At 47.9% G+C, this 22666-nt stretch overlaps 1 protein-coding gene across 1 annotated transcript in view; it reads right to left on the bottom strand.

Annotated features, from left to right (window-relative positions):
* LOC147641042 (uncharacterized) overlaps positions 1–22666 on the bottom strand; it is a 47199-nt gene that overhangs the window by 963 nt on the left and 23570 nt on the right. Inside the window, exons 4-6 of the mRNA XM_086817732.1 lie at positions 733–871; positions 532–646; positions 277–445 (exon numbers count right to left, since the gene is read on the bottom strand). Coding sequence (XP_086673858.1) covers positions 277–445; positions 532–646; positions 733–871 — 423 coding nt within the window. The remainder of the gene's footprint in view (positions 1–276; positions 446–531; positions 647–732; positions 872–22666) is intronic.

Raw genomic sequence — 22666 nt, 5'->3', positions numbered from 1 at the left:
AGGGAGGTTTTAACACACACCAGTAAAAGGGGTGAGACTGGTCAAGGACCCAACCCCATCATCACTGGATTTAGACCCAGTATAGACAGTGTTGTCAAGGCATCTGTCGAATGAATCACTCCAAACACATGTGAGCATTTCTAGGGCTATGGGCTAAAAGACTAGATGATCACTAATATGAAGATATAAAGAAGTCCAATAAGACTCAGATAAGGGAACACTAGTGGTTAGATACAGGATGCACTCCCAAAAACCACCCTGAGCACTATCCCTTACCTTATTCTTGTGATCACTGCCTGTAGATTGAGACCTCTGACCGTGGACTTGTGAGCCTAAACCTAAATTTGACAGCCTCTGATGTTGTTGCCTTTTCTTGTGGCCCAAAGTATCTTTTGAGCTAGATGGTACCAGTTCCCTGGATGTGTCATCCCTGTCGTCTCCAGGCCTACAGCAAAGTCAACAAACCTTGCATATTATTGATGCTTGATAAACCATGTAAATTACTGGTGCATTTAGAGAACTTAATCTTACCTTGAGCTCTTATCAGTCCACTCGTCATCTGCATCTGCATCATCGCTTGAGCTCCCAGCCAGAAAAAAGTCATCATCACTCACTTCCATAGCTCCATCATCCTCACTCCCTGTCTCTGAGATCATTGAAAAATTAAGTGAAGTTAATAAAGATTGATAGTAAAGAGCAACTCCATGAGATGATCTTACATCACTCCATTACCCTCTAGCTCCACCCCGGAGGCAGCTGCAGCAGCAAGGTTAGCTTTGATTTGCTCCCGCAATTTCTTCTTTTTAGCAATCACCTCCTCATCATCATTGCCCATAAAAAGGGAAACATACTTTTCAGTTTTTGGGAAAAACTGCAAGAAAAGCACAAGTAAATCTCACTGCAAGCCTTGCAAAATAGGAGCTTTTCCAAGACCTATTATCAGGGTCTACATCATCACAACAGTACCACTGCTTGACGTTATATAGCACAATGTCATCCCCTGCTGTTTCTAAGCAACGGATTAAAAAAGTCCACACTATGTGTATGAGAGGAGCCAAAATACATCTGAAATGTCTCACAACATACGTGTCAAAGTCACAAATATCATTGATGTTCAAGCAGGGTATGTATGTGGGTCTTGTAAACTGTCCCAACATTGAAGAGTCAGGTCATCCTTTTTATCAAGATCAGAAGTCAACTAATTAAAGTCAAAGATTAAGGACTATGTTAGATTGAAATGCCTGAGGAAGTCAAAAACTCCTTTAAGTGGAAATTTTCCAATGCAAAAAAAGGGTAAAGTTATTTGTAACCTAAATAGAACTTGAAAACTAATACATCCAAAAGGCAAATGTAACTCAAGAATTGCTTACTCCAAGGGGGAAACCTATTAAAAGGCCCCTCTCGAAAGACTATGGCTAAGGCATTACACATCCAAACTTGTACTCATTTTGGCAAAATTAATGAAAACCTACGCTTGATCTTGGGGAGCATTCCCCACCGGGGCCCTAGTGCAGAGTCCTGTGGCAATGCTCTTGCCTCCAAGGTATCTATTTAAGATTCTATTGCGATTTGTTCCTTATGAATTTATTCTTGATGTCATGTCTTTGAAAAAACTAATCACATTGATTAAGGAGAGATTGCCTTAAGTAGTTGTCATGTGCATGACATGTACATGCTAGTCCCACAGCTAATTCTTGAAGAGCAACAGATAATAACCAGATTTTGGAGCCAATGAGGTGATAGCTCAAGTGGTGAAGGTGTTTGCCTTGGGTTCAAAACCCCCCTTGGTGCTTTCTCGACGGCATCGTCTACAAGCAGATAATTAAGCGCCTACGGGTGGTGGAAAATCAGTAACTACGGGAGGATCTTGGGCCTAAGGCTAGTAGGGGGGAAAAACCAGATTTTGGACTTGATTATGGAGCTAATGTCACCAAACTGGGCATGTTCCTATGGGAAAGGACTCCATGAATTTCAGAGCACCCAAAATAGTACAAATACTAAGAATGGGGATTTCCATTACACATGCATGCGCATAAATCATGGATGCATGTGAATGTATTAGAGGATTTTTCCTAAAGAATGGCGTGTTTTTGTGTCCCGTCTCTGTGAAGAGATAAGCAATGCCAAGGACACCTAGCATCGCTTACTAGAGTGCCCGTGTTTGCTGACAAATTTATCGCATTTTTCAAGGGTTAAAACATGTGAAAAGAGGCCCAAAAGGAGGACATTTTTATACAAGCCCATTAATAAGCTTTTGAGTTCACACTCATTTTAATGTGGGTAGACATTATTGAGGTTGGGGATCACATGTATCAGGGGCACAGCAACAAGACTCGTGGAGAAGAGTAATAAAATAGGAGCTGCCAGATGTAACCCCAAGAGAAAGAATTCCCTTTATATGTGGCTTTCTAAAAAATCAACCTCTTGGTATTCATAAAAGGTGGTCCACCAGGTCACCGTCGCCATCATCAACACACACAGGTCCTTGCGAAAGTTCTCCAAGCGGCGGCAACTCCAAGGCGATGCCCTTCACTCCATCATTTTGACACTTTGCTTCCAGTCACAAGGCAACAGTTGTCATAAATGTAGCACCTGCCCGAGTTATACCTACTGAGTTGCAGTTGGCCGACGGTCTATTCTAGTTGCACCTGCTATCAAGTACTAAAACAATCGCCAGGTGTCTTTTCCCTCCTGCTGTTCAAGCTGAACCTGCCGATCTGCTCTGGTTGATGTACTGTACCTGCTGAATTTGTTCTAGCTGATGTACCATACCTAATGTACAGGCTTTGTTGCTGTTGACACCCGGCTCTACTATGGTTGCTGAATCTGCTGCCCGTCAACGTACAGCACTTGCTAACTTTGCTGAAGACCGATGTGCTGCTCCAGCTACACCTGCTAACAGCCGCTAGTTTTAAGAAGTGGTGGGTCCAGAGCATCACAAGGTAAAACCTCACCTCAGTTGTAAATCAAGGCTGGAGAGAAAGAGGGGCATCTCACAATGATCGTGTGCGAGCACAAGTCAGTACAAAGACAAGGTAGACAGTGATGTGTACGAGAAGGTGCTACTAGACTTTGCAAAGCAAGGTATCTGGGGAAATTTTTAAGAATCTGGGGATTTGCTGATAAGGGGAATGATAGAGGGCAAAAGCTTATGGATGTATACATATATAACAACAAGAGAGACTGGGTCCTGGGAAGTGATCCTGTGAGTTCCTCTAGGTGGTATCGTGTTACTGGTTCCCTTATCTTGTTGTCATAGGTTTGGAAAAAAAAACATTTTATTCCTCTTACCTGACTTATGGTTTGAGACCAGGGGAAAGTGTTTGTCATTGTTTTTATGCACATATTGGAAATCTGGTGCTAAGCATCCTCTTACTTGTACTATAAAAATACTCCTTGGAATGAAGTTGTTCATAAGGGGGAGGCGGCCCAATGATGTGTTGAGAGAGGATAGCTTTCATTTAGTGTAAAGTTTCTCATTGTTTTGCAAGGTGTTTCTACCTTTTCAAGGGTGGCCAATGGCATGCCAGATTTGTACTACCTTTTTATACAATATGAATATACTGAAACTCAGCTATCTCTCTCTCTTCCCTCCATCTCTTGCTTGCATTTGTGCATCAGCATGTTCCAAGAAGGTGTTTAGGGCTGAAAGAAGACTCCTAGAGCTTCTGCATGTGAGAGTAGTACAAGTCTACTACAGTAATACTAGAGCAAGGTAAGAATTTCCTTGAGAAAGTATAAATGACGATGGGCTATTCATGCATCCTCTTATGTTTAAAATTTGCGTAATTGTTTTGACTTTCACCCAATTGATCTGTTTTCAGCCTAATTACTAAATTGTGGCTGATTATAGCTCAAATTGTCTTGATCTTTACCTAATTGAGCTCAATTGAGCCCAACTTCTTTCGAATTTGCCTAATTGCATGCAAACTTTGGCCCAAATGTATCCTTTGTCCAATTTCTTGATTCTTGCCTCATTATGCTCAATTGCAAATTTTGCATAATAAGAGTAATGAAAGATTTATGAACAATTGGAGACAATAGTGATTAACTCACCGTAGTTGAATCTGATGACACTTTGTGTGGACAAGAGCATAGCATCTAGGAGTTGCAATGTCACATGCATAATTGACGTGAGTGCCACGTGCAAATGGTCGATAGGCTTTTGGACAAGTTCGACACTATCCAAAGACAACGCGTCCAAGTATAAAAACAGTTGGCACACGGCCACAATTACCAACCAACCAGACCTGAGCAGCCAATCAACCCTATAGATGCATGTAAATAGGCGGCTCAAGGTCAGATGACAAATCCGGGCCAAATTTGCAAAGTCAAAGTCAACAACAACAATGGAAGTGCCTCAATCAAAAGTTTACAGCCATAGCACAACAAGTTACAGCTCTGTATAGCTTTAAAGGATTGGTAACCTTTTGAGATTGCAGCATTTAAGTGATTAGCATTTATCAGCTTGTTACTCCACATGTAAGTAGCATTAATCTAGCACGCTTCGACACCCATTTAACATTGGCATCAAGATTCACCCTGAGACAAAGCATAACAAGATCGATGTCCATGCAATAAGCATGATATACTGGTATCAAAGTGCTAAATTGCCTAGGGCAGCCCGTACCAAATATGCAGTAGTTTTGCAATAGATCCATGTGTTAGGGTTGTATGTAGGAATCAAGCATGAAAATTGCTTAAGCCTAGATCTAGGTAGTACGGAGCAAGATCTATGTTTTTTTTTCATGGCCAACATGAAAGAAGAATTCAAGGCTATGTCCAAGTTGTTGGGGTAAAGGCGTTATGCCCACCCTTATAGTGTGTACAAGCCCATAAGTTATAGTACATAGTACACTTAGTACTTTTAATGTACTAAGTGCACTATGTGTACTAGTGCAATATACATGTGTGATAGGGGAGTCACACACTCATGCCTCATGAGTTGACTTATCCCCACAACTCTCTCTCTCTCTCTCTCCCTTGCTTCTCTGTGTATGTCTCCCATGAATGAACTCTAACCCTAATTGCTGGTTTTCTCCCCATCAACTGGTATCAGAGCCCTTAGTGATCCCTCCCTTCCTCTTCTCCTTGATGGTAGCAAGGAGTCAGGCGCAGCAAGGCAGTGCAACAGGCAGCAACTTCAGGCGTGTAGAAGGCACTTCAGCGTGAGCGAAGGCTAGCTTGGGTGTTGCAGGTATCAGCTGACAGGCAACGCAGCAAAGCGCTGCACAGCTGGTAGCGATAAGGAGCATTCCGGCACTAGTGCAGCAGCAGGAGCCGAAGCAGGTTCAGAAGAGGTAGTCATCACCTAGCGAAACCACGCGAAGCGAAGCGAAGGCTACTAGGCCCCGGCGCCCGTCAACTTACGCTTACTTCAGTATTAGCTATGGGCGTCTATTTGTTGGCTACGTGAGTCGCCGGCTGGTACACGCAGGCGGATAGGTGGCCGCTATTGCTGGACGTAGGCAACAGAGCCAGGCGCCTACAGCAGTTTAGCGTGACGTTGAGCGTGGGAGCTGATCGTGGGGTTCAGCCAGGTAGGGCCACGCTGCCCAGCAGCTGGGCGTAAGCAATCAAGAAGAGGGCTGCCCAGCAGCAGCCACGCTGCCCAACAGAGGGCTGCCCAATCAGGCAGCGCAGAGGGCTGCCCAGCCAACCAGGCGCAGCCAGCTCAACAGCAGTCACCAGCAGCACGTCGTCCTCGCATCAGCAGTACCTTCAACATCCACACAGTCAGTGTGTGCAGCACCTCATCAACAGCAAAAATCGACGCCCCCTCTTCCTGCAACAGCCTGCAAATTGAAGGAAAATCAGAAATTTCAAGGTATTTGCCTCAATTTTTTTTTGGGATTTGCAATTGAGCAAGTACAATCAACAATTGAGCAGGTACAGGTGCCCAATTGCTCAATTTTTTGAGCAAAATTGGCAAAATTGGGTGACATTGGTCACAATCAGGCTAAATTTGCAAGAAATTGGTCAAATCAGGATCAATTTGCAGGAAATTGGATGTCGAAATTTGGGGCTTTTGATGTAATTGTGCAATTAAGCACTCATACATGCTGTATGATGTGAAAAATCGCACATTTGGGCAAAATTGCAGCAAATTGCAGTGCAAATCAAGGGGCTTTTGTGCCGATTTGGTTGATTTGCATGCAGGCAATCGCATTTGATGCTGTGGATAATGTGTTGATGCCTTACAAGCACTCAATGTGCCTGTAAATCAAGGGGCTTTCATGTATTTGATGTATATGTGGCCAGGGGGAAGCATCGTGAACACTCTGGATGCCTTCATGTGCGCCAATGTACCATGTATGATCAGCAATTGATCTCAAATCAAGGGGCTTTTCAAGTTTGTATGCTTGTTGAGCTTGGCAAAGCAGCAGGCAAGACATTTATGCCTTGAATCCTCAAAAATCAGCTTGCAGTCAAGGAGCTTCTGCCCAATTTCTGTTCGGGACTGTTTTATGCAATGTACAGGGCTGTAAAAGTCTGATTTTCACTCATTTGGACAGCCAGGAGAGCATTTATTGCTACTGTACCTGTTGGTACAGATTTGGCACAGCTTTGTGCATGTTTTGTCATGGCTGTACACTGTTTTGAGTGACCAAAAGATTCAATTTCAGCTGCTGAAATTGCCGGTACAGGTTTGGTACATCATTGGTGAGCGCTTAGTACTGCTGTACAGTACTTTGGAAGGGCAAAAGAGCACATTCAAGGTGCTGTCCAAAATCTGCAGCAACCAGATTTTGGTGTTTTCATCACAAAAAGTGGAAGAAAAGTTGCATTCTTGCTTCCGCAGTGGGAGATAAAGCTTGGGAGAACATTTGTGAGCACTTTGTGTGCTTTGGGTGCAGTGTTTGCACATCTTGGGTGCAGTGTTTGCACATTTGCAGGGAGTCAGGCATTAAAGGTTGCATATTGCTATGGCAACCACAGGTGAGAGCTCTTCATTGCTTCACATCAAGAAGCTTGAAGGCTCGCAGAATTATGATATTTGGCAAACCCAGTGCTACAATGTGTTGCTCCAGAAAAAGCAGCACAAGCCTATCAAAGAAAGGGGTGTGATGCCCGCTTCTCTTACAGCTGAAGAGTGGGAAGATATGGATGAGCTGGCAAGATCTACTATCATGTTGTCTGTGTCAGACTCATTACTTTTCAGCATTCGTGAAGAGAAGACAGCTTGGGGAATGTGGCAGAGATTGCAGGACTTGTATGCCCAACAAAGTGCCTCAAGCAAAGTGTATTGGTTGAAGAAACTCATAGGTCTTCAGATGAAGGAAGGGGCTTCTATGACAGCCCATCTAAATGAGTTTAATGGTATTGTCAGCCAGGTCATCAATCAAAAGTTGGCAATGGACGATGAGTTCAAAGCCACTTTTTTGTTATGCACTTAGCCAGAGAGTTGGGACACATTCAGGACAGCCACTAGCAATTCGAATGCTATGCTGTCATATGCAGATGTTGAGGGTGCTCTTCTTCAAGAAGAGATGAACAGGAAAAACAACTCTGTTGGCAAGTCTAATGCAATGAATGCACGTGGGAGATCCCAGCAAAGGGGGAAAAGCCAAGAAAGGGGAAGGAGCAAGTCTCGCTCCAAAAAGGATTTGGAATGTCATTATTGTGGCAAGAAGGGACACATTAAAAAGCAATGCTACAAATGGAAAAATGATCAAAAAGAAAAGGGAAAAGGCAAAGACAAAGAGAAAGATGAAGCCAAAGATGTAAAGCCAAAGGGCAAAAGTGGAGTCAAGATTGAAGAAATCAATGTGTCACATGCAGGTGGCAGTGAGGATGAGGTCCTCTTTACGTCTTCACTTGATGCCCATTCACTTCTTACAGGTGGTCATGGTATGCACTCATGGATCATTGATTCAGGTGCCTCCTTTCATGTCACAGGTTGCAGAGACTTGTTTGTCAGGTACACTGCTGGCAATGAAGGAGTGGTTTATTTGAGTGATAACCATGCATGCAAGATTCTTGGCAGAGGTGATGTAAGGCTTGTATTTTCAGATGGCTCACAGCTTATGCTCCATGATGTCAGGCATGTGCCTGAGATCAAGAAGAATCTGCTTTCTACTGGACAGCTTGATGATGCTGATTATGTTACCACATTTGGTAGTGGAAAGTGGAAGATTAGTAAGGGCTCACTGGTTGTTGCCAGAGGCTCTAAAGTGGACACTCTTTACTTTATGCATGCAGGTGTTTGTCACCATGCTAATGTAAATGCAACCGAGCTGCCGGAAATTTCTATGTGGCATAGCCGGTTGGGACACATGAGTGTCAAGGGAATGGAGCAATTGTCTCGTTTGGGTTACTTGCCTTCTCTAAAGTTTTCAAGTTTTCAGTTTTGTGAGCATTGTATATATGGTAGGCAACTACAGTGCCCCCATAAGAAAGCTCTTGGACAGAAAGATGCTCAGTTAGAGCTTGTGCATACAGATGTATGTGAGATGCCTCAGCTTTCTTTGGGAGGGGCAAAATATTTTGTGTCTTTTATTGATGATGCCACACGCAAGGTGTGGGTCTATCCTCTTCGCTTGAAGAGTGATACATTCTCAGTGTTTCAGAAGTTTGTTGCTCTTGTTGAGAATCAAACTGGCAAAACACTGAAGGCTTTGCGTTCCGACAATGGTGGAGAGTATACGTCCAAACAGTTTCAGGAGTTTTGTGATGCTAAAGGCATCAAGAGGGAGCTCTCTACTCCTTATGATCCTCCACAAAACGGGACAGCAGAGAGGATGAACAGGACCATACAGGAGAAGGTCCGTTCTATGTTGTCACATGCTGCATTACCTCATGGTTTTTGGGCTGAAGCTGTTATGACAGCCGTTCACCTTATAAACAGGTCACCTAACACGAGGCTTGGTGGGAAAGTGCCAGAAGAAGTATGGACAGGGAAGCCTCCGTCATACAAGCACTTGAGAGTGTTTGGTTGCGTTGCGTACGTGCACATACGCAGGGAAATGCGCACCAAACTTGATCCTAAGTCTCACAAATGCATATTCCTAGGATATGGTGACAGAGGTGAAATGGGGTATAGACTTTGGGATCCCATGAATAGAAAGATCATACGCAGCAATGATGTCATTTTTGATGAAACATGCATGTATAAGGAGCCTGCAAGGGAACAGGAGCCTGGCAGAGTCATCTTTGATGATGATGGACATCATGGACAACAACAAAGGGCTGTAAATCAGCCATTACAGCAGGAAAACCAGCCCTTAAATGGTGCTGAAAATGGTCCAAATGGACAGCCAGAGATGGCAGAAGATATCCCTATGGATATACCACAGTTGGAGGAGATACCGGGCATGATATTTCAGCCTTATGGCATGGAACAGGAGCCACCAATGGGTGATATGCAGGCTGGACAGCAACCTGCAAATGATGGTCATTGGGTACGGAGGTCCACAAGACCCTCCAGAGCCCCAGACAGGTTTGTTCCAGGGGTTGACTATTTGATGCTTACTGACTGTGGGGAGCCCTCATGTTATAAAGAGGCTTTACAGAGGGCAGACAAGGCTCTATGGGAGCGTGCCATGAAGTCAGAGATGGATTCTCTGCATAAAAATGGAACTTGGAAGTTGGTGCCTTTGCCTGCAGGCAAGAAAGTTTTGCCATGCAAGTGGGTTTACAGGCTCAAAGTTGCACCAGATGCAAAGCCAAGATACAAAGCCAGGTTAGTGGCTAAGGGCTTCAAGCAGGAATATGGTGTGGACTTTGAGGAGATCTTCTCTCCAGTGGTCAAAATGACCACACTTAGAGCTGTGTTAGCTTTGGTTGCACATGATGATCTGGACTTGATTCAGATGGATGTGAAGACTGCTTTTCTTCACGGTGATCTCCATGAGGAGATATATATGCAGCAGCCAGAGGGTTATGCAGTAACTGGAAAGGAGAAGCTTGTATGCAAGCTGAAAAAGAGTCTTTATGGGCTCAAACAGGCACCAAGAGAATGGTATCATAAATTTGATACATTCATGAAATCTCAGAAATTCAGGAGAAGTGACATAGATCACTGCTTGTACACCAAGAAATCTTTGGATGGCAGTCTCTTGATTCTCATTTTGTATGTTGATGATATGTTGATTGCCAGGAAATCTCGTAAAGAGATGGATGCCTTGAAGCAGAGGCTGCATCAAACCTTTGATATGAAGGATTTGGGTGATGCAAATCACATCTTGGGTATGCGGATACTTCGGGACAGAAATCAGCATGTGTTGTATTTGTCTCAGAAGGAATACATTGGCAAAGTCTTGCAGAGGTTCAATATGGACGGGGGGAAGAAGGCTAGTACTCCTTTGCCTCCATATGTGAAACTCAGTGCTATGGACAGCCCACAGTCGAATAGAGACAGGGCTGATATGGCCAAGATTCCGTATGCTTCAGCTTGTGGCAGTCTCATGTATGCCATGGTTGCTACTAGGCCGGACATTGCATTTGCAGTGGGAGTGGTTTCTAGATACATGGCCAACCCTGGCAAGAAGCATTGGGAAGCAGTGAAAGGTGTCATGAGATACCTGAAGGGCACACAGGATTTGTGCATTTGCTTTGGCAAACAGGATGCATTAGTGCATGGTTACACGGATTCGGATTATGCCGGTCATCCAGATAACCGGAAGTCTGCTACCGGTTATGTATTTACATTCACAGGAGGTGCTGTGTCATGGATATCCAGGATGCAGAAGTGCACAGCCTTATCTACTACAGAGGCCGAGTATATTGCAGCCACAGAGGCTTGCAAGGAGGCATTATGGCTATCTCGGTTAGTGGTTGATTTGGGCTATACAGGGGATATTCCATTGTTGCGTTGTGACAGTCAGAGTGCCATCCAGTTGGCAAAGAACCCTGTCTTTCATGCAAAGACGAAGCATGTGGATGTGAAGTATCACTTCATCAGAGAGGTACTAAGTGCACTATGTGTACTAGTGCAATATACATGTGTGATAGGGGAGTCACACACTCATGCCTCATGAGTTGACTTGTCCCCACAACTCTCTCTCTCTCTCTCTCTCCCTTGCTTCTCTGTGTATGTCTCCCATGAATGAACTCTAACCCTAATTGCTGGTTTTCTCCCCATCAAGCATGAGCTAGACTTTGAGAGCATAGGATCAAGAATAAGATCTCTAATATGAGTCACATGGATAAGAAGGAATCAAGTGGGCGAATTTCTTCTTTAGCGATTGGGAGTACAAGCTCGCAGAATGTCGAAGAGCGAACCAAGTCTGCAATGCAATTTTGGCAAACGCACAAAAAGTTGACAAAGGCAACCGAGTGGAGAGTTCAACACCGTAGTGGAGAGTTCACCGAGGGTTAAAAACTCACCGGGAGGGAGTTTCCTAAAAGGAGTTTGAACCAATGCTAGACCAAGGTCACAAGGATTCCAACAACACACATGGGATAGTCAAGATACCGGATGTTGATGTCCCAAGAGTTGCATGCAACGGAAATAACAACAAAAACGGATGATGTCCTTGCAATGAAAACAGCATAAACAAGGAAACGACATGTCTTTAACATTATATGGTAGAGGTAAATAGAAATGATAAAAAAAGTAGAGGAGAAACTTGGGATTGATCATAATCCAATAGAGATAACAAGGAAAATTGGGAAAAATCAAAACTTGCCAAGAAAATTCAGAGGAAAATTTCTCAAGTGAGATTTAGAAAACGCGGAAATGGAAATGGCTCATCTCGAGAAACAGAGATTTTGCAACTTTTGGCCAAGAAATGGCCGTTTGTTGTTACTATGGTGCAATTAGCACATTCAACAAAGCCAACACAAGTAGTAAACCCAATCTCCAAGAGCCACCAAAACCGAAGTGATGGCAACATCAATAGTATAGAGACATCCAAGTTTATCCTCCGAGTTCACCTCATTGGAGAATAAGCTGAATCCACTAGTGATTCCCATGTCAGTAATTCCCATGGAGTCACCATTAGAAGTTCTTTCCAAATAAGTCTAATCATCCTTGTTTTTGCCATAAGTTTAAAAGCAATAAAAAAACGAATTCCATGTTTATGCACAAAACTTGATGAACAGATTGGTGCACATAAGTTAGGCTGCTAATGAGTAGCAAAATTCTTAGTGAACCCCAGCAGTTGGCTGGAATATAAATAGTGCACATACCACCTATATGTCCCAAACAAGCACATACAATCGTAACTTGAGCATCACCTTCCACACAAAAAGGATTAAGACCTTGACATTTAAGCTAAATCCACAAAGCCATCGCAAGATAGCCACAATTGTAGACCCAACATAAGATGGCCAAATCCATAGAACCTGACACCTCAAGTACACATCTAGTGTACTAGGATGCCACGTGGACATTTTGCATACTCACGCGTTTCCTTCAGGGTAGGAAACTTGGAAACGTTTTTGAAACATTTCCTTGTAGAAAACGTGTTTCTTTCATGCATTTTTTTTACTTGTTTTTTTTGCCCCAAATCCAACGGCTGAAAATTGCGACTATTTTGATAAAGACGTTACTCTCTTTGTAAATTGTTACAACTTACATGTAGGCTTCAAATTGATGTTTCCATGTATTCTATGCATTCGGTGTTATTTTTACATATTTTATACAGTATATATTTAAAATTTTGTACATGCAAAAACCTGTAGATGGGAACTTGTAGGAAACTTTGGGCTGATTTTACGAACCCCGTTTGAAACGCATTTGAAACTTTTAGGAAACCCATTTCAAACAACCCCCCAAGTATTATGCTCATGACACCTTTTGAGATGAGCACTCTACATTTTGTGAGCCCCTATCCAGGGGCATTGTTGAAGTTCATGGTAGAGTTACAGCTAGGGTTCACAGGTACAATGCTCAGCTATGGAAGTTGAAAGATCTTCATGACATAGAAGTGTGTGTGCAAAAGGGTAGAGAGAGAAGAGAGAAACAAACTCTTTGAGAGAGAGTGTAGTACACGATTGAATGATATGATAGTTGCTTTTTTTATTCAATGAAGTACAGGTATCTTTATAGGTTACAAAGGTTCTCCTCCTAACATCATTGCTTATGTCATAGCACACAAATATCTACATATTATTGATATCCCTCTAAGAGGTGGTTCACACACAAACAATACCACACTCGTAAGAGTGGATTCACACACAAGTAATGTTAAATATCATGAGTGATTAATGTGGGATAAACAAGTGCTAGATGGTTGTGTAAACTAGCATTGTATTAAGTGTTAAATAAAGTGGTTCCAATGTGTGTGAAAAACATCTAGTGTGTATAAGTCTTTTGTGTGGAAACCTCTTAGAAGGATACTATGTAAAGCAGTGATGTGTGGCAAAGTGACACCTGTTAGGAACACTTGGCATCATATACCTTCATAAGGTCAGAAAAATCTGAACTTAACGAATTGAGAGATTTGAGAAAGAAATAATAGTGAAGAAGGACAAAGCCAAAAACAAAGCATTTGAAAGATCAAAAATAAATAAACAAACAAACCTAGCAACTAAGGAGAGGAAATCAAAAGATAATATCAAACGAAGACTTTTAATTAAGACACTAACCAAGAAAACAAACAAACAAACAAAATTTTTAAAAAAACAAACAAAATAAAACAAAACAAAAAAAACAAAACAAAAAAAACAAAAAACAAAAAACAAAATAGCAAAACAGAGAATTGTAAACTCTAGACCTAAAGCACTAAGACCTAGAACCAAACATTAAGCTAAACTTTAAAAAAGACTTCTACTCAAAAGTACAACCATTAAACTTGATTTGAACTGGTGTGCAAGCCCTTCTCCTCCCGCGCCTCAGCTCCCCCCTCCCCCCCCCCCCCCCCGCTCCGCCCCCGCTATCCTCTCTCCTTCCGCCTCGCCGTTTCCTCGTAGGGCTGTGTCCCTCCCGTTGGTGACCCCGGTCTTTGGCCTTTTCCCTCTAGAGGACTCCATGGAAGCCGCTCCGACTACCCCTGCCGATTCCGGTCTCCGTCTGGAGTTCACAGATGCAGATCATCAGTTGCTTGTTTCCACAGTATCCGCTCTTGAGGCCTCCTCCTTGGTCTGCAAGATAGTGGGTAGCCGTCCGATGCGGAGAGAGCTTCGCGACCTTCTGCAAGGCAGCCTCGTTGGCGTGCCTGCCAAGATCGTCAGCGTCAATTTTTTGGGACGTGGCTACTACTAGGTGGATTTCGAGTCCCCCTCAGGCAGCTCAGACGGTGCTGGTTCGGAGCCCCATTGCCCTCCGCTCATCCCGGGCGTTCCTGGCGCGATGGACTCACGGTTTCGACCCCGCTTCTGACCCGCTAGCAGGCGCGACAGGTTTCCCCATCACTATCTGCTTTCCTGGACTCCGCAGGGAGTACTTGCCCCTCTTGTCATCCATTGGCAAGGCGTTCGGGCAGGTGGTGGAGACGCCTCAGACAGCGGCTTCAGTGATAGCTCGGGCAGCAGGACTCCCGGCCATTCGTGTTGTGGTTCCGTCACCGGAGTCCCTCCCGAAGACGATCCTCCTCCCTTGTCTTTCTGGAGGACATCTGATACAGCGCGTGGAGTATTCGGGCCTCCCCGGCCAGTGCTACATCTGTCGGGAGATGGGCCACCTCGCACGCGCCTGTCCCCGCAAGGGGGTTCATCCTTCATGCTCTGCCGCCTCTGGACCCCCTTCAAGAGGCCTGAGGGGTGGCCATCCACCTCAGAGACCGGACATCCCTGGCTCGTCTCAGCAGGCGCCATCATCTCACGAGCACGCCCCGGCGGAGGATGCCGCGCAGACCCAGGAGGCTGGCGGATGGCAGGAGGTTCGCCGGCGGAAACGCCCGGCCTGCAGGGACCGTCGCAGACGCCAGCAGGCAGCACAGGCTGGTGGACAGGCGACTCCGGCTGGCGTCCAGGCACCTACCCGCACTTATGCTCCAGTCAGGGATAGGCGGCCAGCAGGTCCCACCCCGATGGACGAGGATTCAGTCTCAGTGCCCGTTGAGGCCGCCGGTGGAGCCCCCCATGTGGAGACCCCGCTCCCGCCTCCCCCGCGGGGGCCCCCGCCCCCTCCATGGAGCAGATTCCTGAGGATCCCGGGCCGCACTCCGCGACCCCCGGCCCCTCTTCCCCTCACTCGGAGAGCACTCCTTCCACCCCCCTCTCCCCCCCAGCCCCCCCCCTCCCGCCTCCCCCGGCGGCCCCCCTGACACCTCTCCTCTGGCAGATGCCTCTCCATCCTCTCCTCGCTCTCCCCCCTCCTCTCCGCGAGCCACCATCCCTCCCTCGGCCTCTCCAGGATACTCCTCCAGACCACCCACTGCCCCGGGGCAGCGCAGCTGGGTAGGCCAGAGTTCAGTTCAGCGACTGTTCCACCGCCACTCCGGGCCGGTGGTGATGGCGATCCTAGCTTCGCCCGCCACAGAGTTCTCTCCAGCCTCCCCTGGGGGCCCCCACGAGTGATGGGGCTCCCAGTGGATTACGGTTTCTTCAGGTGTCTCCAGCTGGATGCTGACCCGTTCGAGACACTGGTCGCGCCCTTGCGAGTATGCGTGGTGTGCCATCCCTCTCGTTCTCCTTCAGTGGTGAGCAGCACGGTGGACTTCTCCTTTCCTCTCAGTGTTGCCCCAGACACAGCATGGGATTGCAACTCTGTAGAGGAAGTTTTGCGTGATCAAATACTGGAGTTTTCTCACCACTTCAGTGACTTGGGGCTCACGGACCTATTGTAGACCCGATTACACTCACCCGCATGAGCTTGTTTGGTATAGGAGATTGGCGGGCGGATCCAGTCCACACCTCAGTTGAGGCGGTGCTGCTGATTCTCCTCCACGCCGCCCCGAGGATGCAGCCTACCTTTAGATACATATATGCAGAGGATTGGTCTCACGCCTATGCCCTGGACAGGGCGAAGGTGGAGTGGGGCGGGACACAGAGACAGGTCACCCTCTTTTTGGAGAGACTCCGCACCCGGACAGACAGTTACTATTCTCCCTCCAAGCCGGCGCCCAAGACTCACAGAGTGGAGGGCAACTCATCCGGGCCGGCTGAGAGGGGTGAGCCAGTGGCGGCTGCTTCACCCCTCTCATGGAACATCCAGGGTCTTGGTGGACCTCGCTGCTACATTGGTCGGGGCAGACTTCGCCAGGAGATCCAGAGGGCTCTCGTTGGAGGGCCCATAGATATCCTTTTCATCCAGGAGCACCACCTTTCTGCCGAGCGCACCCGCACCTGCGGGAAGATCTTGCCAGGCAGGAGTCACTTTTTTTGGTCACCGGCATATGGCTCCCAGGGGAACCAGGGTGGAGTATGCATCTCAGTCAGCGAGCAGCTTCTATCTGAGGTTGTGGATTCTGGCACTCTGGTTCAGGGTCGAGAGCAGTGGATCATCCTTCGAGTTGGGGAAGACCGCATTGGCTTCCTCAACTTCTACGCCCCTAATGGGGCGACCGGGAGAGCTGAGTTCTGGAGCACCATTAGGCAGTCCCTCCCCATGGCAAACCATTGGTGCCTAGGGGGGGATGGCAACATGCTGGAGGATGCAGAGGACAGGATGGGGGGCAGCCAGGAGACCATTCATGGGCCGGAGCTCGCTGCCTGGGAGGAGCTAGTGCTGCAGGTGAGAGGCCAGGATCCGTGGACTCTCTCGGAGTTTGGCAGGATGCAAGGGAGTTTATCTTTCTCGCGCTCGGATAGACGGGCCACAGGAGTTAACCTTTCCCGCATCGACAGGTTTTACATTGATGAGTGGGCTTGAGATAGAGGAGGCACTGTGGGTATACTTGCAGGCTCTTCTTTTTCAGACCACTTTCTAGTGCTTCTCCAGATCGAGGACCCTACGAGAGGAGAGCGAGGCCAGAGCGTCCGGATTCCAGATTGTCTCATAGAGGAGCCCGAGATTGCGACCAGAGTTGAGCAGGTCTGGCAGGAGCTTCAGTTCAGGAGAGGATCGGCAGCCAGTGATCTTGACAGGGGTTTGCAGGAGATTAGTAGGATGCTCAGAGAGGCTGCCCTGGACCGTCTGGAGGCTTTCAGAGAGCAGGAGAGGAGCCTGCGGAGGAGTCTAGCTTCCCTTCAGAGACTTCAGGAGAGGGATCCTACGAGCCCTTGGATTTCAGAGCAGATGGAGTCAGCTCGCACAGAGATCAGATCCATCGAGGAGAGGAGGGTGGAGTTCCGATTCCATGCTCGGGCATCTTTTTGTACACAGGCTGGAGACAGTGACTCGGGATTTCTTTGAGGTGACAGGGCCTCGCTTCAGACGAGAGGGTCTCAGGCGTCTTCGGCAGGCTGATGGCCAGGTAGTGGTGGATCCCCCCAGGGTTCGGGCGATCGCCATAGATTTTTACAGGGATCTGCTCTCTGCTGAGCCAGCAGATGACAGGGTGAAAGAGGCTCGGGAGGCAGTCTGGAGCTTCACGAGACCGGTTGTGCCGCGGCCCATTTGCAGCACTCCCTTCTCTCCCCCTTCTCGGATGCAGAACTGGAGGCGGCTCTTCAGGCACTTCCTCGGGGCAAATGCCCAGGAGAGGACGGTCTCTCAGTGGCTTTCTTCCAGAGGTACTGGGGTCTCTTGCATAGGGGTTTCAGATTGGCATTCCAGGAGATCATGGAGTCGGGAGACATGCCGGACAGCATGCCAGAGGGGTTGATTCACTTGATCCCCAAAGAGGTTGGAGACAGACTGGAGATTAGACAGTGGAGACCGATCACCTTGCTAGGCACGGCCTACAAGGTCCTAGCTAAGACGATCAGCATGCGGCTTCAGCCTCACCTTCCGAACATCATCCACTCCACGCAGACAGGCTTCATCCAGGATAGGAGCATCCTGGATAACATCTTCTCTTTCTGGGAGGCTACGGCTTTGGCTAGATTTCGGCAGGAAGATCTGGCAGTGCTCCTTCTCGACTTCGAGAAGGCATATGATCGGGTGGACTCGGCCTTCTTGGAAGGCACTATGGAGAGGATGGGCTTCCCCCCTCAGTGGATCCGTGGGGTCTCTGCACTCTACACATCGGCTCATAGCCAGGTGCTGATACAGGGCGTGCGCGGAGAGAGGTTCCAGCTCTCGCGCTCGGTGCGGCAGGGGTGCCCCTTGGCGTCCTTTCTTTTTCTTTTTGTGGCGGAGGCCATGAGCACTTTCTTGACGGCACAGGATACAGGTTTGCGGGGCCTCCAGCTTCCCATCCGCACCTCGGAGGAGCTCCTAGACTCGGAGTTTGCGGATGACACTGCTGTCTATCTTCAAGGAGGGGAGGAGAACCTCCGCCGCTTCGCCTCAGCCATGGACAGGTTTTGCAGAGCTTCGGGCGCTTTGATCAACTGGCACAAGTCATGTGGATTGTGGGTCAGTTCTGTGCCCCCCCCCGACTTGGAGGCCAGTTGATGGGTTTCAGTGGCTGGCCCCCGGCACTACAGTGCGCTATTTGGGATGCTATGTGGGCATTGACATATCTCCGGAGCAGCAGATAGCCCCCCTTCTTCTGAGCATTCGGAAGAAGCTTCTGTATTGGAGTACCGCTCGTTTATCTCTGGCTGGCCGAGTGGTTGTGGCCAACCAGGTTCTGCTTGCTACCATGTGGTACATCACTTCTTGCTAGGCCTTCTCTCGGGCGTGCATTGGCCAGGTGCAGAGGCTCATCAGGAACTTTCTTTGGTCCGATGGCGACGGGCGGCCCGCCAGGGCCAAGGTGGCATGGGCTGTGATCACTCAGCCGAGGGAGAGAGGCGGCCTAGGCATAGTTGATCCTATTTGTCAGAGCCGAGCTTTGCTTGGCAAGTTGGTGGTTCGTGGCCTCCTACCTGGCGCTGAGCCGTGGAAGGAGTTTCTTGTTTCCAGGATTCTCAACCGCACTCCTTCTCTTAGCGGCCCCTGGACCCCCAACATCAGGTGGATCTTTACAGAGCAGCGATCCAGTGGAGTGGGCCTTGGTTTCGAGGAGTGTTTTGCAGCTAGCCTTCTGAGGGCCTGGGAGCATTTGAGGCCGTCACTCTTCCAAACTCCCCCGGGCACCGATGAGGAGCGCCTGAGGCAGCCATTGATCTGGAACCCCATGATCCGACTTCCCAGTGGTCATATGGTTGGATCGCGATCTCATGTGTCGTGGGGCCCGTTGAGCTCCGGCCCCGCCCAGTCCTTAGACGACTGGATATGTTTTCAGCAGCTGCCTCTAGAGGTTCAGGAGAGGAGACTCAGCGGGATGAGGGGCAGAGAGTTGATGAGGCAAGACATTGAGGCGGCCATCCCCCGGGAGTGGCGGACTCCAGTACAAGACCCTCCACCTCCACAGTGGATGGGCGTCTTTACTCGGCATGAGATCCTTCTAGCGGTCTGCGGCACAGCAGAGAGAGTCGCCCCACTCACCTTCGAGGTGGGAGAGGGAGGCCAGCTTCAGAGGACCCGACTAGATTTGGATGAGTTCCAGGGTTGTATCTTTCAGAGGGTGCGGGTGGTCGGCTTTCATCAGAGACAGTGGCATGTAGACCCCTCACCGGCCTCGATAGGGGAGGACTATTCTTGGAGATTATGGGCTTGGGACAACAGGCCTCTTATTCGCCTTCAGTGGGATCCAGGCGAGTGGCTTTGGCGAGATCCCTATTCGGCCCCCACCAGCCCAGGCACCCCCTCTTTTCAGTACACAGCGAGGCTGGGGCGGCGGATCCAGAGGCACAGGATAGCGGGCACCCCGGCGGCGGCCGAGCATTGGCGGCGACAGGGGCTCTCCCCTGCCTTCCTTAGGGACTTCTGGCAGCGCCTTTGGGACAGCTTCCGGCCCCGGAAGGTGACGCTTTTTCTCTGGCTTACAGCGCATAGAGGACTGGCTGTGGAGGCTTGGCTAGCTTTTGGCAGACTAGCTTTTGGCAGACACCCAGCGTCCTGCCCTCGGTGCGGCCATGCACAGGAGTCGCAACGGCACTGCTTATGGGATTGCCCAGCACAGCAGGTCTGGCAGCGCGCTCTCAGGATGGTTTTTGCAGGCTCGCCAGGTGAGATGATGGTGACGTGGGGTGCGGTGGCTTGGGCCACGGACAGCGGCCCGGCCCTTGGATACGAGGACGTCCCTGGCAGTGTGACCATCCAGGTCTCTGACAGGGCGATGGCGGTGGTTCCGACGCCAGACTTCTCTTCGGCAGTCTCCCACGAGGGGGACGGGCACAGATGGGAGATGATCAGCAGCATGACGGCTTGGCACATATGGAGAGCCCGATGCAGGGAGGCCATAGACCGCCAAGCGACTCCACCGGCGGAGGTCATACAGGCTCTCTGGGTGGACATCATTCACACCTTGAGAGGACACTGGGGGAAACTTCAGGGCGACTCGGATCGCATGAGAGATCGCCGCAAGGCGTTCCTCCGCACTTGGCAGCCTGGCCCTTTCCTCACCGCGAGGGGAGAGGATGTCACTTGGCACTACAGGCCTCCAGTTTGGCTCTTCTCACCTCCCGCATGTACTACTAGGTAGCCCCCCCCCCCCCCCCCCCCCCCCGCGAGAGCGGCCAGCCACGGGGGTGGAGCTCCGGTGTTCACTGTATTTATTATCCCTCCTTGTGAGGTGAGCTTTGTAGCCTTATGGCGTCTTCTCATTAACTAATAGAAGGATCGTTTTTCCAAAAAAAAAAAGGTACAACCATTAACTCCAATGTATGTCCGAACATGAAGTGTACGTTCATCAACTCTATCATGCATAGCGTGGACAATAAGCATCATATTTGGCATATAGCATATGTGGTGGGAGCATATGCTTCACCTTTGTAAAGAGTCTCCTATAAAAAGAACCTATCTCTGTAATGAAATTATGCTTTCCACTACTCTTGTATTTCCTTAATCACTTTGCTATTGCTCTGATAACCTTGTTGGTCAATCTCTCTCTCTCTCTCTCTCTCTCTCTCTCTCTCTCTCTCCATTAGTTTGCACTCTCACCCTAGGCACCATACTAACATGTAAGATCTTGATTCCAAACAAAACCCCCCTTAAGGATTATCTCATACTATGTCAAGGATAAATCTAGGCTCATGGTTTCTCATGCCAATTTTCTTGGTCAACGATAAATCAAATGGCTCTAGTTTCACAGGTCAATCATGGGATCCAATGGGTAAGAACAAACAAGGATCAGGTCACTCACACACAACTCAACTCAAAGTGTGAAAATCTTGAGGATTATAATAAGAAGTTTTGGGAAGCTTTACTCCGAGTTACTTCTTATCGTGCAGTGCCTTTGTCTGAGCAGGTGGAGAAGTATTGTTGTGGGCTGCCCAAGGAAGTGCGTGACTATTGCATAAAGACTCGAGTAACAAATATGTCACAGATGATAGAGAATGCTATGATAGCAAATGCGTTACTCACTGGAGTCTCATCTGGATTTAAAGGCAGTAAAAGCTCAAGCAAGAAATCTGAAAAGTCAGGGCATGCTTTGCGTGATGCAAAAGGGTCTACAGAGAAGCGGTTTAAGAAGTTACCAATGCCCAAGAGAACTCCTGAGGAGAAACAAATGGATGCTCGGAAATGTTTTTACTGTACAGAGGAGGGACATATGTCTTTTAATTGTCCCAAGCGTAAGTCCCAAAAGGACTCTGACACAAAAGGGGAGCCCAAGTCAAAGAAACCAAAACCTTCTGCAGGGTTAGTTCCTGATCTTGTTGGGGAACAGCCAGGTGGTGAAGAGACTGAGTTGTGCAGGGCATGGGGCAAAGTGAGAGATCAAAATGCCTTGATTTTCTTTGACACAGGTGCTAGAGCCAACTTTATTTCACCGGATTTGGCTGGCCGATTGGGGATCCGTGCAGAGGAGATGGGGCCTTTATATGAGGCTAACATGGCTTGTCCTGGGTATGCAGAACCCGTCACTCCTATTATTGGGAAGCTCAGGCTTCATTTGCAGGGTTATGTGGACAGCGAGGAGTTTTTCATCATGCCACTTTATAGATGTGATGTTTTGTTGGGTATGCCATGGTGCCACAGAGTACATGCGGTGGTGGATACATACAATAGGAAGATTACTTTGACTCATAGAGGAAAAGAACACGTTTTGGATGTAAAGCTAAAAGGGGAATCTGTTCCTATTGTATCAGCTTCGGCAATTTCATCAGTAATGAAAAAGCATCTTTCCGCGTACTTGATATATGTAAAGGATGCAAAAGATGATAAGTCTAAATCTAATTTGTCTACGTTAGATAAGGACAGGACTGATTTCTTATGTGAGTTCCAAGATTGTTTTTTCGAGTTATTGCCAGGAGAACTTCCTCCGGAAAGGCCAAAAGATCATGCCAGTGATCTAATTTCGGGTAGTACTCCACCCAATAGACCGCCGTACCGTGTCAATGCAGCCCAACAAGAAGAAATTATGAGTCAAGTACAGGAGCTATTGAATAAAGGGTTGATCCAGCCTAGCTCATCACCCTTTTGCTCACCTGTACTCTTAGTGCAAAAGAAAGATGGTTCTTGGCGCATGTGTATTGATTACAGGGCGCTGAACAAGAAGATTCCCTATTCCGAGGATCGATGACATTTTGGACCGCTTACAGGGCTCCACAGTCTTTAGTCGGATTGACTTGAAAAGCGAGTATCATCAGATACGTATTAGACCCGAGGATGTGCATAAGACAACATTTCGCACCACTTTTGGGTTATATGAGTTCTTGGTTATGCCCTTTGGTTTGACAAATGCACCTGCCACATTTAACAGAATGATGGACGTAGGCATATGCTCACTTATGGTAGTGCTAT

This window comes from Cibotium barometz, chromosome 2 (assembly GCF_041138505.1).
Source record: "Cibotium barometz isolate CiBa-2024 chromosome 2, ASM4113850v1, whole genome shotgun sequence".
Taxonomy (NCBI): domain Eukaryota; kingdom Viridiplantae; phylum Streptophyta; class Polypodiopsida; order Cyatheales; family Cibotiaceae; genus Cibotium; species Cibotium barometz.
The sequence above is the reverse complement of the archived record's forward strand: the minus strand, read 5'-3'. Positions and strand labels throughout refer to the sequence as shown.